The following is a 19,232-nucleotide window of genomic DNA, read 5'->3' as shown; positions in this document are numbered from 1 at the left end:
CAGAATTTCGCTTAAATTTTTAATTAATTAAAAAAGTTTAAATTTCTCCGAGATGCACATATGTACCTACCAAAGTATATCTGCCAAATTAGATACTTTAGGCATGCGTATTCAAAACTCGCGTGCATATTCATCTTTATTATTATTAGAGATAGGGAAAAGATGAGTCATGATTGCTTATAAATGTAATATTATACACTAGTACTTAAGCAGACGCAATGTATTTAAAAATATTGTTAACAAGTGAATGTAAGGAAACAAAGCAGTACTGGTCAATTACATTTCACTAAATATTTATATATATTCATATTTTATAATTTATAGAAACAATATTTGTTACAAATATATTTACAAATATTCTAATAACATTTTAATTCATGCGCCTACAATTTCTCCCTTAGCCTAGCGGCTCTAGGCAGTTTCCTAGTCTGCCTAACATGGAATCTGATCTGGATATGATCTTACAATCATATTTATACTTTTTTTAAGCATATTGAGAACTATAGTATCCACAGCACTTTTGAATATGGAAGAAACAATTTTCAACTTGAGAATAATTAAAAAAAATTTCTTCCGTTCATCTTTTATTTTTAAAGATTGCTTTGTAATGAAGAAAAAGTTTATAAAATCTGATATCAGTTTAAAGTCTGATTAGGTAACAACAGAAAAAAAAAATGAAACCAAACGGTTTAATATAAGCAGTTGCTTATGTGCATTCAGGCTCTTTTTTAAATAATGATATTGTAGATGCAATGTTTCAAATCGCTATAAAGCATTCTACTTTAGGAAATGAACACTGATTGATGTTTGTTACAGAGGAGTTTTATTCCATTGTTTGGGATAAATTGGTCGTTACATTATTCGTCTAGGAATTTCAATGCTTGGTGTTTGGATGTTACGCACTTTTCGAACACCGTTTCTGACAGGAAACAATTATATTCCTATTCTTGTATTGTCTGGTCTACGATACAGATGCTTTACTTGTCTTTTTGAAATGCTATTTTAATATATTAAACATTTTTATTATACGTGTATGTTTAATTGCTGGATTTTTTTATGCTATAAGTTCAGTTGCAATACGAGAAAACTATTTATTTAGGTAAGAAATTTTGCATTTTATTAAAAATTTCTTTAATAAAATAAATTTTTTCATCTGCTGCAATACATATTGAATTTTTCATCCAATACATATCGAATTTTTCATTTGATTAACGTTAAGAAGAATTAATTAATCTCATGATATTGTTATTGGCTCTTCTTAAATTCAAAAGAAGAATAAATGTTTATCGGTTTGCTCAAAATAATATCGAACTGAAAATAATCACATTCTGTTGGAATAAAAAAATTACAAAATAAATTAAATAAATCTTTACTCAAAAGAAAGTAAAAACCAATCTTAAAATGTTTCAGTTAATAGTAAAAGAAATACATAATTTTTATCTAATTACTCTAAAGACCAAAATGGCATGGTGAAATTTAAAGTTCTAATAAAAACGGCTAATCAACATAGAAAACATTTACATATTATCCAAAATTTAATTTGAATTTTGATAAATTTAATTTATTTTAGAAATGTTTTTTAATTAATCTATTATATTTCATTCGAGAAAAAATGCATTCTTTTTTAAATATCGTTTTGAATGAATGAATTATCAATGTGTGCGAATTATTCACTGCACCACAAAAGTGTTAGAATAATATTTTCTTAATCCAAAACATAATTTCAAGAATCGAACATGACACAATTGTTTATTAAATGAAATCTACCGACCTTTGACAATCAGCTTGTTGTCTAGAAATATAGCTTTTCTACGGTTAAATTATTAATACAAAATGAATAATTATCCAAAATTGTGTTTTTACTGTTCGATAAGACCGAAAAATATTAATTTGATGGAAATTTAGGTGTAAATGTATTGTCTTCTTTTATATCTGCTTCTGAAATAATTCTGATATCTTAACAGTGTTAAATATAATGTTAAAATCCGCAATTATTGCCTGAAGAAATTTAAGTTTGCCTGGCATGATTTTTGGTAACTCTAAAAAAAGCCTCGTTTATAAAAAGTAACTGTCATGATTTCCCATATAATAAATTTTGAGAAGAATCAGAATCTGCTTTTATTTATCTTACCGAAATATACAAAAAAATTTTTTTTAATAATTGCAGAATTAAAATGAAGCTAGAAATCTATAAAAAGATGAAAATAAAATTTCTGTTATCAATTTATATCTGTGTCGAAAAAATATTTCTCTGCTAGAAACTTATGAGATAAAATAGAAATCAATTTCTTCATTGAGTTTGAATCGAACAGCAAATTTTAAAAGCATCAGACTACAGGTAAGTGAAAACTTTGCTTTAACTTCGATATTCGTATAAGAATGGTTGCTGACTGACTTTTCCTCAGCCTTATTGTAAAAAAATACTTTGTGAAAACCTCGTAAATTTAAGATAAAAATTAGCATTTCAAATCTGATTACAGAAGTCACTCTAAAAAAGATTTTAGAGTGAGTTCTTAAGGAATTACTTTTCACATATTGCAACGTATTTCTCATGATATGAAGAATTTTATTTCATTTACGAATTAAGAACTCTAGAAACACGAACGCATTCAATTAAATATTATGGTTAAAGATTAATAAAAATTTTCTCTATTTCAAAAATTTTACCTATTTTGCATACAGTTATTGCATCAATGCGAAATTTCAGCAAATTTTTATCCAGACTTCGATTTTTTGATGATGATGATAACGATTTGATAATGAAATGAGTTATCAATGATGATGATTTTCATAATTGAAACTAATATAACTATTTTTTTTCTAAATTCTATTTCTGTTAGACTTGTTCTCTTAGTAATTTAATTAAAAGATTACAATTTTGCCTTCCACTGTAAGACCTTTGTATATTAAAAACATTTTTTAATAAAGATCTGAATATGACTATTAGGAATTTTATTTAAGAAGAAGGAAATAATAACTATTTTTTATATGGCATAGATATTGTGCTCAATCGAATAAAATATTCCAACACATTTTTTTTTCTAAACATGCTTTATAATATTTCCTGAGCTTTAGAAAAGTTCAAAACATGAATTTAGTTTCACTAAATTAATTTCCTATTAAGAAAATCACTCTAATAAAACTCAAGCTCTAATTTTATTGACTAACAATTGCATGTACATTTTAAAAGACGTTAGGCTTCTGTTTTCTGTTTTTCAGTGTTTCTTTTTAAAGAAAGTAAAGTAAAAAATCTCATACTAAAATTAATATTGAAATTTTATTGATAACTTAAGTTTGTTTTTTAATAATTTAGCACTGAAAAATTTCATTAATTATTCCTTCGAAATTATTATATTTGTTGCTTTTTGGATTAGACGATTAATGCAAGGAAGAAAGAAATTCAACAGGTACTTAGAGATGTGATTACTTGCAAAGTTAAAACAAAAATTCTGAATAGGTTTAAAAAGGAACATAAGATATTTTGAAGCAGTTTTATCTAAAAAATAAAAAAATGAAATTTTAGAGGAGTAAATTATACTTAAGAAATGGAAGAATGGAAATAATTTCCCGTAATTAATTGCTCACTAAGTCAATGCTATTTTTTGAATCATTTGGATATAATAATATGACCTTGTTACTGCGCGTTAAAGATAAATTATGGTGCAAATGGCTAGAAACCGTGAATCTTTGAAAATTGAGTTACACTACTGAAAGTTTTCTGGAAAAAAGATGTTAACGTTTTGCTAACATCTTTGCTCTCTTATTAATATTTTAATAATTTTTATGCTCTTTATTAATATTTTAATAATTATTTATGCACTTTAATGATATTTTAATAATTATTTATGCTCTTTATTAATATTTTAATAATTTTTAAGATCTTTATTCATATTTTAATAATTATTTATGCTCTTTATTAATATTTTAATAATTTTTAAAATCTTTATTCGTATTTTAATAATTATTTATGGTGTTTATTGATATTTTAATAATTATTTATACTCGTTATTAATATTTTAGGGTTTAATATTTATAGAAATTATATTAATTTATAATTTAGTTAAATTTCATATTATGAGTTTGGAATTGCCTAAAATTCAATAAACATTTTTTTATACACAAAACATTAAATATCTTATTAATTTGTATCATATTTGTAATATTAGAATTTATTCCAGAATATGCAAAATATAATTATTGCTTCTTAATGAAATATGCTACCAAAAAGGGATTTCTAGTAGCATTTTTTTTTCTTTCTATTTGTCTTTCAAATTCACAAAAAGAATCAAATTTTTTTATTATCCTATCCTATAGATAACTCTTTCAAAAGTTTCGAAGTTGTGACGCCATTTTACCTCCATTTTTTCACATGGCAAAGATAAGATAAGAGAAAATAAAATTCAATAAATTGCTAACTGCTAGATTTTAAAACAATGTTAACATGGAAATTTCAGATGGCCTATAAAAAGTGTTTTATACAACGAAAAAGTGTTAAAGAAAGAAAATAAAAATGTATTAATACTGCATTTTAATAAGATGGTTTTTGGAAAGATCGCAGCTAGTGAGTCATACATATTCTGAACGTACATCATTTTCTTCATGGTTGACATAATAGACAAATCTCTTATTGCTGTTTCGTCATAAACGAGAAATAATGCTTGGTGTAATAAGTTGATTAACAGCATCAACGTATTTCACCTAGACCTGTACCAAAATGAAAATCATTCTGAAATTTTGAAATTGTATAGAAATTTTGAAATCATTCCGAAATTTGGAATTTGTAAGGAAAATTTTGAAATCCTTCCGAAATTTTGTGACAGTAATTAAATGAAAACAAAACAGGAGTCACACATTAAAATAGAGTAGTGTATTTTAATAATCATCAAAATTACCGAAGCACATTTTTGTTGATTCACCAAACGGTGGATGCTTAGTTCGTAGAATTGAAATCAGTTTCGAACAATGTCCATGATTTTGCTTTTCAATTTAAAAAGGCAACATTTCAATGTCTTTTCCAACAGAGAAAATATGTGAAAGTACAAGAAGAGAGGAACTATATGGTATGTGTTCTAACACTGTCCTCCATAATTTCGTCAACCTTTTTTATTGTGTGCATTTTCTTGCATTGTCATGAAGAAAATGTAAATAAGAAAGGAAAATCATTTCGAAACATTGAGATTATAAAGACGGATTAAATGAAAATGGAACAAGAGTCAGAGAGAAATGGTATAGTTAAAAAAAAATAGTCTCTAAAATTATCTAAGTACTTGTTCTATTTTCTCATCAAGCAGTGGATACTTATTACATAAAAATTATTTGGCTGAGATTGAAATCAGTTTGAACAATGCCCGTGATTTTGCTGTGGCGGCATTTCAATGTTTATTTTTTCAGAGGAACTAATATACCAAAATACCATAATGGGAATATATGGTGATTGCTCTAACACTGTCCACCATAATTTCGCCAACTTTTCTAGTTTGTGCATGTCCTTGCATTATCATGAAACAAATGTAAATAAAAGTGAAAATAGTTTTTTAAATATTGAAACTATAGGAGGGAGGGGTAAATGAAAATAGAACAAGAGTCACAAAATAAAATAGCGTAGTTTTTTTTTAATAATCAATAAAATTACCAAAACTCTTATACCATTGATTCATAAAACTATGGATATTTAGTGCATAGAAGTTATTTGATTGAGACTGAAACCCCTCTCGAACAGTTGCCACGAATTTGCTATGGTGGCATTTCAATGCCTTTTTCTGAGGAACAAATATATTCAAGTACCACAATGGAAAATAGGGAATATATGGTGGGTGCTCCAATACTGTCTACCAAAACTTCGTCAACTTGTTTACTGTGGGCTTATCCTTGCACCTGGACAGGAGTTAAAGACAGTGAGTGTGCTTCTAATAATTTTTTTATTCCCTTGTGCAATTCGTAAGACACACTACTTTCTGTTTTTAAAAAAATGACATTGCTATTTCATAGCCTAAAGCAGAACGCAAACGTGTTTGAAATGCTAACCTATTGCCTATTGAACGACACTGTTGACCACCCACCAATGCAAATAACGTAAATTGGTACGATTCCCTTAAGCAAATTCTACTTCACGTAACAGATATTATCTCTCTTTTCTGCATCGTTACCCTCCTTTCTCGTCGTACTTGCATAAAATAGTTCCATTGCTCCATTTTCATTTTATCCACCCTTATATTTCGTTGCGTGCTGTTAGTCACTTCGATGAATAGTTCACTGAAATGCAGTCTCTAATAATCATCTTATGTTAAAATTCAATAAGTTTCAAGGTTTATTTTTCTTCCAACTAGTTGGCTATACGGAATGATAGACATTGCTGCCGAGAGGGCGTACCCCACGCCCTTCGCCAATTCTCCTCTGCTGCCCCTGCTTCTGGTCTCTTTGGCCACACAAAGAAATGCGCCAATACCTGCGACTTCTTTCAATGACGAGTATGACTACATCATTGGTAAGTGTACTGTTGCAGATTCAGAGTCCATGTGAATTTCTGAAATCAAATGAACTCCAATCAAAATGGCGAATAATCTGAGTATTAAATAAAATGAAAATTTTTATGGTATTGGAAAGTGTCTAATACTTCCTGCATCTAACTTCGACTGTTTGTTATTTGTCAAATTAAGCGAAGAATAAATCCGAAGCCCGGTTATCGATTCCAGGGGACTCTATACGCTAGACCTTATACATAGAACTAACAACTTGGTACACATTTACTTCGGAAAATGTGTATAAAACAAAAGTGAATGTGAACATCGTTTGCTTTTTGAAATTTTGAGTCATTAAAAACTTACAAAAACTTTTGCTTTTTCCGCGATAACTTCAAACAATATTACAGCACAAAAGGATTTTTACGTTATCTTAAAATTCCAAAATATACACATATCTTTTCAATGATATCTATTATTTTGTAGAATATTTTTTTTTCCTATTTTTAATCAATTTTTAAATAATATTTTGAGCCTGTTTTCCAAAATTATATCAAATGAAATAATAATAAAATTATACTTGCAATAACATGTTACTTGTACTTAAGAATAATCAATTTTTATGTAATGTTGCCATCACACAGATAAAAGCTCGAAGGAAAGGATTTTAAGAGAATCAGATTTTAACTAAGTTTTCCCCTCGAGAACGTTATCCGAGAGATAATATTATTTTCTCTTTGAATCTTAAAAACAATCTTTTAACAAATAATAATAGCTTTTGGAAAAGGCTTAGATAAAAGATAAAAATAATATCTTCAAATAATTTCATTTTTTTAATACTTTGAGATCTTCGTCAAGTATACCAAAAATACAACCAATACGATTTATATTAATTTTTCAGACTGCAAATACATTACATTTTTTTAAATATTTATGAAAAAAAATGGCAGTCCTATTTAAAAAGTCAATTTTTTAGTTGGACTTAAAAAAAATTTTGGATTTTAAATTGAATTATTATTTTTATTATATTAAATTAATCATTAAAATTTATTTATGATAAATATTAATTCATAAAAATTAATAGTTGTATTAAAATTTAATTGGATTGATGATACTTACTTTCACTATAGACTTTGAGAGTAAGAAAACTACAAAGAAATTAACGTTTTATTTTTATTAAACTTTTTTTCATCAATTCTCTTGACCGAATCTAAATTTAGTCATACTACCTGTTAAGACAGATATTTTTCTAAAGTGAGGGGCTGAAAATTAGAAAACCCCTCAAGCAATTAAAAAACTTTTCTTAAAAAAAACTTTCATTCAATAACTTTGGAATATAATGAAAGCATGCTTTCATGTGTAGTGGGTGCTGGCTCGGCTGGGTCAACTCTGGCCTCTCGCTTGTCAGAAGAGCCTTGCGTAAGTGTGCTGCTGCTGGAAGCTGGTACGGCCAAACCGCCACTGCTGAATGATATTCCGGGTATAGGTAGAAATTTCTGGTTCACAAACCTGGACTGGCAGTTCAAGACAGTGCCTCAGAAACACACAGGAGAAGCTCTCGTCAACAGGGTAAGTCACTGCTATTTCCGTCTTAACTAATAATCTATAATATAATCGTTCAGCGCCGTCTGTAATGCTGGATGGTGCTAAAAATATTATAATTCCTTTGGTGTGCATAATTACCGGATGAAAAACTCCGTTTTGGAATCTAACAATTCAGACATTTTTTTTTATGTTTAAATTGACTGGTTTATGAGTAATAAATTTAAGTCAATAATAAACTTAAGTGCAAATAAACTTAAGCAAGCTTAAGTATAACAAAAGTCAATAACTTGAAGTCCACAATTTCTTTATTTTATTTATGTTCATTCATTATATTGTCACACCACGGATCAAACTGAGGGTTATTGTCAACATTTTCATTCAACATTTGCTTTTTATTTTGCATTTGATATCGCATTTTTTTTCTGCAAATGAATCTCTATTAGTTTTGATTTCAGTGTTCGTAAGCATTACGGAAGAAAAAAAATTTCCATTGAAAACTAAAAAAAATTTTAATGTCATTTAACATCTAATATTAGATATCTAAAGTAACATGTAAGTTACATCAAAAAATGTGCGGCAAATAATATATATATTAGTATTGTCGAAGTTTATCAAAAGTAGGTCATCAATATACCTCCACCCGTTTATTAAATTAAATGTAATTATTTTATTCTCATATTAATGTAGGAAAATAGTAGCTAAATTAGCTTTTAAGTACCTATCTAAAGTAGAAATATTTTGAAAATGAAACTAAAATGAAAACGAAATGAAATAGTTTCGGAGTCGCAACTAAAAATTATTTCTTATTCAAACTAATAACCAAAAAAGGAACAGGAAAAACTTCATAATATTTAGAGAGCGCAAATGCAGCTACTTCTAAATCACAGATGAATTGAGACAAAAGTATTAAAATCAAGTTAATAGGAAAATCATATAAACCAAATAAAAGAAGAATCCGGCCTGAAGACTTTTTCAAGGGTCACCCTCAGGCAGGGATTCAAAAAAAGGGATTTTTTCAGGTGAGGAAATGCAGGCAAGAATGTCTAATAATGATTGCTCGTGATCCGAAAATCACCTGAAATTAGGCCTAGGAGATATACCATTTTAACAGAAAGGACAATACAAAACAACATATTAGAAGAAAATAATCACTAAAAAGTAAAAATACAATAACAAAAAACACTAAACACTAAAACACTAAAACCACTAAAGCAAAACAAAAAGGAAAGCACATACCAACAGCAGTCAAGGAAATTTTAAGCTATCGATTGTGATTCTAGCAGGTAAATAATAATTGTAGTCTCCCAGCGCCATCTATTGAGTGATACAATATGCAAGGAAAACTCTATTTTTATTTTAGGTAAAGGATTAATCCCAAACCATACCTTGTTTCATTAAAAAGTTGACATTACAGTAATTTTTAGGAAATTCACTTTTAATTAAATTTTTAATGAATTTATTTGATGCATCAATATAGGAATTTTTGTTATTGCAAACCCTTTTGATCCTGTTAACTTGTGAGAAAATTATATTTTTGAAAATTTTAGAGTTTAGATTGGAATGATAGTTTTGTTATTTTAAAGTTGAATTCATCCCTTTTATCGTAGATACAAACTATTGTTTTATCATTAGCAATTTCGATTTTTAAATCCAGAAAGGCAGCCTCAAGTTGATTTTTATTTGTTTCTATTAGAATTAAATCTTTTGGATAGCAATTAGTAACAATATTAGTATTGTCGAAATTAATCAAAAGTAGGTCATCAATATACCTCCACCCGTTTATTAAATTATATTTAATTATTTTTTTCTCATAGTAATGTAGGAAAATATTAGCTAAAGCACTTGAGAAAGCACTTGAGCAATATTAATATATATATATATATATGAGTACAACTCATTGTTGGAAACGTGTTGTACTCATAACAAGTTAGCACATTAAACTAGAATATGACCTAATGTTTACAAATTGCGTCATTGATAATTAGTCATAGTAATGGTGTCCGCAGTTTAATTTTTTAAGTTTTGGAAACATATGAACTGGTAAAATTTTTTATTCTGAAGAATAATTATTTATTACTTATGTATTACCAGCCCCTGGTAATCATCTTTTACCTAAAATAAAAGCTAAATTAATTGTGGAAACAAAATTGCAAGTCCTCAAATCAGAAAAACTATGCCGATTTTACCAATATTTATTTCATATGAAAGTGAACGGCGCAAGCAAATGTCATAATTTATTTTTATGAATATATTTTTTTATCACAATAAAAATGTAATAAAAGCATAAGTACAATAATATAAATCAAGCAAAAGTTTTATTTTATTTTTTACTAGCACAATGGCGATGGAACATTCAGAACATTCAGTTATACTTTCAGTGGTAAAATTACCAAATTGACAGCGAACTTTTTTAAAATCGGTGTAGTTATTGGTGCTCGGACTCCTCGAAAATTTCATTATTAATATCTAGAAATGGAGAGGTAGGAGATACATGAACCCTAAAGATGTATATAAGAATTACGAGCATTCATACGAAATAAAAATTTTCGAAATCGGAAGCATAATTGTAGCTGGAGAACTGTCGAGTTTTCTCTGTCTCCTAGAAAATATACAGGGCAGCAGAATTTCTTCTATTTATCTCCAAAATGAAGATTAGAGGAAGGCAGACAAACACTAATTTCACATCTAGAAATCACTTCGATATGAAAATAAAATTATCGAAACCGATTCGGTGGTTAGAACAACCGATTCTATTGCGGAATTTTCCCATAGAGAATGCAGAAGAAGAGGCTTAAAATCCTAGATGACATATCTAGACGCTATAAAATTTCATGTAAAACAAAACTTGACAGAATCAAATGGATGATAGGAGCTGGGTGACTGATCCATTCATTTCTCTCATTATTTTAAATATTTAGATTTAGATCAATTTGATGCCAAAGTCGCTTAGTTAGGCTTGCATCTACTTACGCAGTGGTGTTATCTTGATATGAAGTGCATCGAAAGTACGATACTCCTTAGGGGAGTTAATGAATGATGATAGATTGTATCAAGATTTATATCCAAAGTATATTATAAAAATAACAGAAAGATTGAAATTTATGAAATGTCAGTAGAAGTGATGTGGAATAAACAATATAGAAAAAGATTAAATCAAGTATTTCGTAACAAATAAATTGAAACTTGTCCAAATATATGAAACAACCGAATTGATTCCCTTATTTCCCTAAAATATAAGAATTACTTCTTATACTTCTATCTTATCTCAATCAAGAAATTTATTTTTATTGATTATTTTATATCTGATTATTTTTCATCCTTTTGTCTCAATAGCAAGTGATATGGCCCAGTGGCAAAGCTTTAGGAGGGTCAAGCATTCTGAATGCTATGCTCTACGTCAGAGGCAATAGGAAGAACTACGATGATTGGGCAGCTCAAGGAGCGACGGGATGGAGCTACAGGGATGTCTTCCCTTATTTTATAAAGATGGAGGACAACAGGGATCCACGATATTACGTGAATGGTATGAAAAAAAGGATTAAAAATCAGTTTTATATGAAAATATTTAACCTTCCAATGTTTAAGGCGCATTCAATCTTATGAAATAAGAGCTAAAAATATTTAGATAAATTCGAGAGGGGTGAGGGATTTTCTCCATGTCTATGATTAAAGTGTGTTAAACAAATTGAGCACAATATCTTTAGCTTATTACAAAAATGCATTGTGCCTAAGCTATTACACTTTGAATTGTTAATTCTGTAAACTAATTTGTAATAAGACAGATCACCTCAAAATTTAAACTCTATTTCATCTTCAAAGTACGTAAAAAACCCAATAAATCTTCATCTTCAAATGAGTAAGAAATATTTATCAAATTTAATTTATTGTGTCTTTAATTAACTAACATATGATCATGGGATACTTATGTTTTACATATGTTCATGGGGTACTGTGGCCGGGTGGTAAGGTCTCGGCTTCGGAACCAGAGTGTTTCAGGCTAAGACCCGATTCCATAGAAGAACCTTCATATAAGCGGGCCTATTGCACCTCAAATCCTTCAGGGCCAATCGTCCTCCCGCTGATATGGTTTGGAAGTTTAGAGAGAAGGAGCGCCAGCTGAGGTGTCGTCCTCGTCATCTAACCGCTGTTCAAAATTACAAGATCCCTTACAAAACAATCCTTGTATTGTTTTAAACTGGGACTTTAATATAATTAAGCTAAACTAAGCTTAGAGACGAAAGATTGAGGCGATTAGTTGTTCAGTCTTCGTTCTAATTCCACTTCTGAAAAATCATAGTTGATTTTTACAATATTTAGGATATCTAGAAAGTACGTTCCGTCGTTCTATTCAAAGAACACAAAATGTATCAGATCTAAATGCTCTATTCTTAATTGAGACATGTAGTTCATTTATATCTGAACGTAACTGCCCTTTGTGTTCATAGTCTTGTTATAACAAGGTATCTGGTATCGAAGAACATTGCTGACTCAGATGATAAGTAGGCCATAGCATCTAGACTCGCAGAATCGTTATGCTAACATCTCTTGTCTTCAAATAGGATGAAAGAATACTCATTAGTCAAAATATGTATCAATTTTTTGCATTGTAGACCCGTTATGATGATGAGGTAGGCAGATCCATTTTCATAAATCCGTGTGAATCGATCTTTCTATAATGATCGTCGTTAAAATATCCAGCATCTTTTTCAAATGATATTTCTAACTTTCTATCAATTTGAAAAAAAGCTTTTTTTTTCTTTCTTCTCTGAGTAGGAAAACTTAATCTATGCCTTGAATTTAGAAAAATTTACTTTCCCATATATGAAGTGTTGAGAAAATATTGTCATCTTCGAAAAACTCGAAACGAGAATTTGACGAATTTTTATTTTCCTGACCTCCCTCAATCCACAAAACATTTTTTTCAAATTTTGTTTGTCTGTCTAAGATGCGATAACTCAAAAAAGCTTTGAGTTAAACGGATGAAATTGTGTATATGGACTTAAGATCAAATTTATAGATTTCTCATTTTTGAAGTTTTTGAATGAAATCGATTCAGAGATTTGGTACACAAATTTAATATCCAAAATATAGATTTTTGTCAAATTTTGAAACAGATGCAAAGGGTGGTTTGAGTTTTGAGTTTGAGTTTGATGTTTATGGCGCAAGAGCCAGGTTTGGCTATACTGCGCCAAGCATATGGTAAAATGAGATAAAAATTTTTAAAAATTTTAATCTAGATGTTAAAATTTTTGTCAATAGAAGTATCAATTATAAAAATATAAATCTTCAGAAAGTATACTAAAGAACTATAAAACTAGATAAGATGTAAAAACCCAATTTCTTTTAAAAATTTAAAAATGTTCTTGTGAGGATATTCTCCTACTAAGTCACAGATGTTCAAGTAAAATGTTCCGAAATGATGCAGCCGGTGGTCATTAAAAACAGGGCATTCGGTTAAAATATTAACGATGGTAAAATCGACTTGACATGATGTGCAAGTTGGACACCGTTCACCTAACAAAAGGTGTTTATGGGTGAAACGGGTGTGCCCAATGCGAAGTCGTGTCAGTTTGACATCAAGTTCTCTCACTGGAACAATTGGCCATAATGTAATGCGTGATTTAATGAAATGCAATTTATTAGATATTTGGAAGTCCCACGATTCTTGCCATAATGAATGAATATGATGAGAAAAATACTTCTTCTCATCAAGATAGGGAAGCGGTCGTTGTAGATATAATGATGCTTCCTTAGCTGCAACATCTGCTTTCTCATTTCCATTTATGCCAACGTGGCTAGGTAGCCAGCAAAATATTATGTCAAAGCTTTTAGATTGTAGAATTCGTAGAAGACATAAACTATGAATAACTATTGGATATTATGATGATGATATCATATTATTATGATATCATATTATGATGATGACCAAAAGCTTCAAGAGCGCTCATACTATCGGAATAAATACAAAATTTTTGTTCCTGAAGGGTGGAAATTTTTTCTAGGGCAAACAAAATTGCCATTAATTCGGCCGTTAAAACAGAGTGAGTGTTGTCCAATCGTATACTTAAAATATTTTCAGAAAAGACGATACCACATCCCACATGATGAGCAATTTTTGATCCATCCGTGAAGACAGCGGTGTAATCTGAAAACTTAAATCGGTGATAATTAAAAATCTGTTGGAAAATGGAAGGTGAAACTGTAGATTTATCAAAAGTAGAAAATGGATTATGAAATGAAATTTGTGGAATATCCCAAGGTGGGAGGGATATAAAATTTATCGGATGGATTTGGACATTACAAAGACCTGAGTTGGCAAGTAATTGTTTCATCCTCTCGCAAAAAGGAGGGATATTAGAGGGACGAGCATTGTATAATCGGCCAATGCCAACAGGAATATTCATGTCCCGCATAGGATGAGTAGTATGACATTGCAGTCTCAAAAAATATTGGACGCACAACTTTTTCGACGTAGATTTAGCGGCAGTTGGTGACAAACTACATATAAGCTGTGCACAGGCGAAGTTCGAAACGCTCCAGAACAGATCCTGAGAGCAGTATGATGCACAGTATCTAATTGCTTTAGAACACTAGTGCGTGCAGAACCATACACTTCGCACCCATAGTCAATACGGGAGAGTACCACAGATTGATAGATGCGAAGTAGAGATGTTCGGTCTGCTCCCATGACGTAGTTGAAAGAACCTTCAAAATATTCAGCGATTTCTCACACTTCTTCCGTAGATAACGGATATGAGGAAGGAAAGTGAGTTTACGATCAAATATCAATCCTAAAAAGCGAACCTCATCAACAACTGCTATTCTGATTCCCCGGATATCAATTACAGGGTCTAGATGGAGGTTTCGTTTCCTACAGAAATGGATACAACAGCTCTTTTCAGGGAAGAGTGTGTGTCCATTTTCATCGCACCAGTCTATGAGCTTGTCAACAGCTTTCTGAAGTTGTCGTTCTATTAAGGCCATACTAGATCCCTGACAAGAGATCTGTAGGTCATCAACATACAATGTGCCAGAGACAGATAATGGTATCACTTTGAGAATTTGACTCAAATGAAGGATAAAAAGGGTGACACTCAATACACTTCCTTGAGGAACACCCTCCTGTTGGATAAAAGAATTAGATAACGTTTGGTTAATGCGAACACGAAAATTACGAGTTTGTAAGAAATTTTGAATAAAAAGAGGCAGGTTACCCCTAAACCCCATATCAAATAAAATTTTAAGAATATTATACCGCCAAGTACGGTCATAAGCCTTTTTAATGTCAAAAAATATCGAATCAAGATGGTTTCGGCGGACAAATGCATTGCGTATTTCAGATTCAAGGTGAATAAGATTATCAACTGTGGATCGACCTTGACGAAATCCGCTTTGAAAGGGTGAAATACAACCGTTTTTCTCTATTTCATACATGAGCCGTGAATTGACCATACGCTCGAATGTTTTGCATAAGCAACTAGTCAAAGCGATCGGTCTATAGCTCAGAAGATCTACAGGATCTTTCCCTGGCTTCAGGATCGGAATCACAATCGCCTCTCGCCACTGATCTGGAAACACTTGCTCACTTCAGATTCTGTTAAAGAGATGAAGGAGATAAAAGAGAGAGGATTCATCCAGATGGTGGAGCATGCTGTATGTTATTCCATCAACATCTGGGCTAGTATCACGTGTCCGAAAGAGAGCCTTCTTTAGTTCATACATCCGGAACTCGCAGTTGTATAAAAAGCAACCGCGAGTTTCGAATTTTAATTTTAATTGTTCTGCCCGTCTCTTTTTCGTGAGAAAAACTGGATTACAGGAAGCAGAACTGGAAATATCAGCAAAAGTTTGACCCATTATATTCGCAATTTCCACTGGAGAAGAGTAAGAAAGCGACCCAACGCTTAATACAGGAAAAGTAAAATCCTTATATATGCCATTGGCCGCCCGGATTTTCCGCCACACTTGGGCGCTGGATGTAGTAGAAGTAATTGAGGAAACGTATCTTATCCATGAAGCTCTCTGGCTGAGACGTCGGATGCGGCGCGCATTTGCTCTTGTCTTTTTAAATGCAATGAGGTTTTCAGTTGTAGGGTATCTACGAAAGATCCCCCATAATCTCTTTTGGTCCCTATAAGCTTCACGACGAGCGTCGTTCCACCACGGTTTGTGATATTTTTGTGGAAAAGACGAGCGTTTAGGAATTGTAGCATTCGCTGCACCAATGATACAGTCAATAACATTTTTGCCCGCATTAGTAATACTAGTGGGAGTGACCATTTCCTCGGTAATCCCCGCTTTCCTAGTAAATGTACCCCAGTCTGCCTTCTGGAATATGTAAGTCTGTGGATATTGTTGTGTCGCATTATTTATTCTCATCAGCGTAGGAAACGATCAAGGGAAAGTGATCGCTATTATACAGATCACTTGCTACTATAACGTTCAGCAAAGGAAAAAGTGCTGGAGTGCAAAGAGCTAAATCAACAGAATGAAATGTACCTGTGGGTTCATGGAAATAGGTTTTCTCGTTATTATTGAGCAGACAGAGACAGTTATCAGAAATTAATTGTTCTATCTGTCGCCCACGAGAATTTGTTCTATCAGAACCCTACAAGGTACTGTGTCCATTGAAGTCGCCAAGCAGTATGAAAGGCACTGGAAGTTGATCTATCAGAACATTAAGATCGTTTTAAGAGATGACATCGTTTGGTGGTAGATAAATACAACAGACTGTAACTAAGGTTTTGACGTGCACCTGTACAGCCACAGCCTGCAAGGGAGTGTGTAGGTTTAGGATAGTACTGGGATAACTGTTGGAGGTCAAAGTGCATACCCCACCAGAAGATAAGCCAGTAACGTTATACTTTCGGACACAATTATATCCACGTATCTTCAAGTGAACATTTGACTTCAAGAACGTTTCTTGAAGCGCTATGCAAACAGGGTGTGTGGAATTCACGAGAGCTTTGAGGTCTTCAAGTTTTGTCCTAATTCCATGACAATTTCAGGAAATAAAAGGGGCCATTAAATTGTGGGAGGGGGACTGTTATCAACGCCAGTGAGTCGAGTTGCTGACTGTTCGCAACCCATCTGGAAATCCTCATCATCCTCTGAAGGATGGATTTTCAGAATTAGCTGGATTCCCAAATAAAGAAGGCAAGTCCTTCGTGGCAAGACCAGCTTTGCCTATCTCAAGAGCAATTGATCTTCGAGATTTCAACTCTTTTAGGGACGCACCTGTCCTTGAAAATTTCAAAGTCAAGGACTTTTGGGCTTTTGATATGCCTTTCTTTTTCTTAATTACAAGTCCAAAAAAAGCAAAACAGTCTAGTCAGATGATAAAATGGTGACAGGCTTTGTTTGCACCTCAGAGTTTCTGAGAGACTTTGTTACGGAGGCGTAGCTACGACCTTCTTTTGGAGTCTGCGCTAACACCAGTTTTCTGGCTTCCTTAAATGATATATCATTTTTTACCTTCGTGGTTATAATCTCTTTCTCGATCTTCCATTTGGGACAGGCTCGTGAGTAAGAGGTATGCTCTCCCTTGCAATTTGTGCATTTTTCTTTTAATGTGCAATCAGTGCTCTCGTGACCAGCTTGTGCACAACGAGCACATGTAAGTGTGCCGCGACAATTAGCCTTTGAATGGCCAAAACGCTGGCACTTAAAGCATCTCAAGGGATTGGGAATAAATGCCTTCACAGGTAATTTGAGATATCCTGCTTTTATCCATTCTGTTGCTTTATGGGAATTAAATGTCAGAACTAGATGCTTCGTGTCAAGAAGTTTTCCGTCACGTCGAATAGTAATACGACGGACATGCGTCACTCCTTGCGAGCTCAGTTTCTGAGATATTTCCTCCAGTGAAACATTAAACAATTCCCCACAGGTTATAACACCTTTGGATGAATTTAGCATTCCATGCGTACTTAGGTTTACTGGTATAGTAGCTAGCGCTTTCAATTTCAGCAGTTGTTGAGCTTGCTTCCGAGAATTCACTTCTACAAGCAAGTCCCCAGAACGCAATTTTCGAAATGAAGAAACTTCTCCAACCGTACTTGAAATAGCTTTTTCCACTAAAAATGGTGAAACTGTATGAAAATTTTCCTCTTCTTTGACTATTAGAAGTGTTTCAGTCCCGACGGCACCACCCACCACGGAGCCCAACAAGGGATGGCAGCCACCGGCTCTAGATGTCTAGCCTCGGCACTTACCATAGTCACTCCTTACCAAGGAGTGACCCCTTCGCTTGATCCCTAGCACACTACCCACTCAGGTGGTTAGGTACCAGCCGATTGATACACCGGGGACCACAGTGCACCACCCGTCTGTCTAATGGGTCGCCACGCACGGCAAACACGTGGGGTTTTGGCTGTCCATGAGAAGCAAGAAGCAAACAGAGCGGCGACAGCTTCCCATGGAGAGCTCCCTCGCTTGCCGTCGATGGAAAGAAACAACAGCAGAAAGCAGAAAGCGTAGGGGAGTTTGAACATGAAAGGAGTAAAGATCCCTGGGTACCTCGGGATTGGGACATCCGTACTCACCTAAAGTAGGTGAGCCCCTGAGGGGGCAAAGGGTGGACTTTCTGCCTTTCTGTGCTTTCATATGAATGTAAATGCAATAACGCATAAATGCAGTGGCTTCACCGTTCTTTGCATGATGATGAAAATTTCCATCATAACATTTAATGAACAAACAATTGTACTCAAAACAGGTGTACTGTAAATTCATTCTTGCTGGCAATTTTTTTCACAATTATTGCGTGATAAGGAACGTGGATGTCTAAAAAGATCAAATGTCACAATCGTTATAGCGGGTTTGAACTTGTCTTTCCGCTGTTTGTTGTGGTTGGAAGAAACGTGCGATTTCTTGAATATTTCTTAAAAACTAATCTAAATTTTTTTTATTACTAAAATTGATAATTAGTGGAGAAATTTAGAAGAGAGGGGCAATGAAGTCTTTGTACTGATCTTAATATGTAAATTTGCATGATGATGGATATTTCCATCATACTGTTTTTTTTTATTGTTTTATATTATATATTTATACTAGGATTTTTTATTTAATCTAGAGAATGAATTATATCAACTTGATTTATTTCACATAAAAAAGAAATAATCATACAAAAAAGGGTTAAATCAATGAAATTCAGTATGTGGTCTTATTACAATCATAGCGCTGTGCCAAATTTTTGTTTAAACAGGTTGGAAAAAATATGTTCCAAAAAAA

At 32.2% G+C, this 19,232-nt stretch overlaps 1 protein-coding gene across 1 annotated transcript in view; it reads left to right on the top strand.

Moving 5' to 3' along the window:
* Nucleotides 1–6,332: 6,332 nt before the first annotated feature.
* The window catches only part of LOC129964139 (glucose dehydrogenase [FAD, quinone]-like), a 32,375-nt gene continuing 19,475 nt past the window's right edge, over nucleotides 6,333–19,232 (top strand). The window contains exons 1-3 of the mRNA XM_056078833.1: nucleotides 6,333–6,484; nucleotides 7,822–8,027; nucleotides 11,337–11,526. Coding sequence (XP_055934808.1) covers nucleotides 6,340–6,484; nucleotides 7,822–8,027; nucleotides 11,337–11,526 — 541 coding nt within the window. The 5' untranslated portion in view covers nucleotides 6,333–6,339. The remainder of the gene's footprint in view (nucleotides 6,485–7,821; nucleotides 8,028–11,336; nucleotides 11,527–19,232) is intronic.

The sequence above is a fragment of the Argiope bruennichi genome, chromosome 3, assembly GCF_947563725.1.
Source record: "Argiope bruennichi chromosome 3, qqArgBrue1.1, whole genome shotgun sequence".
NCBI classification, from domain to species: domain Eukaryota; kingdom Metazoa; phylum Arthropoda; class Arachnida; order Araneae; family Araneidae; genus Argiope; species Argiope bruennichi.
Note: the sequence above shows the minus strand (reverse complement) of the source record. Positions and strands in the feature narration are given on the sequence as shown.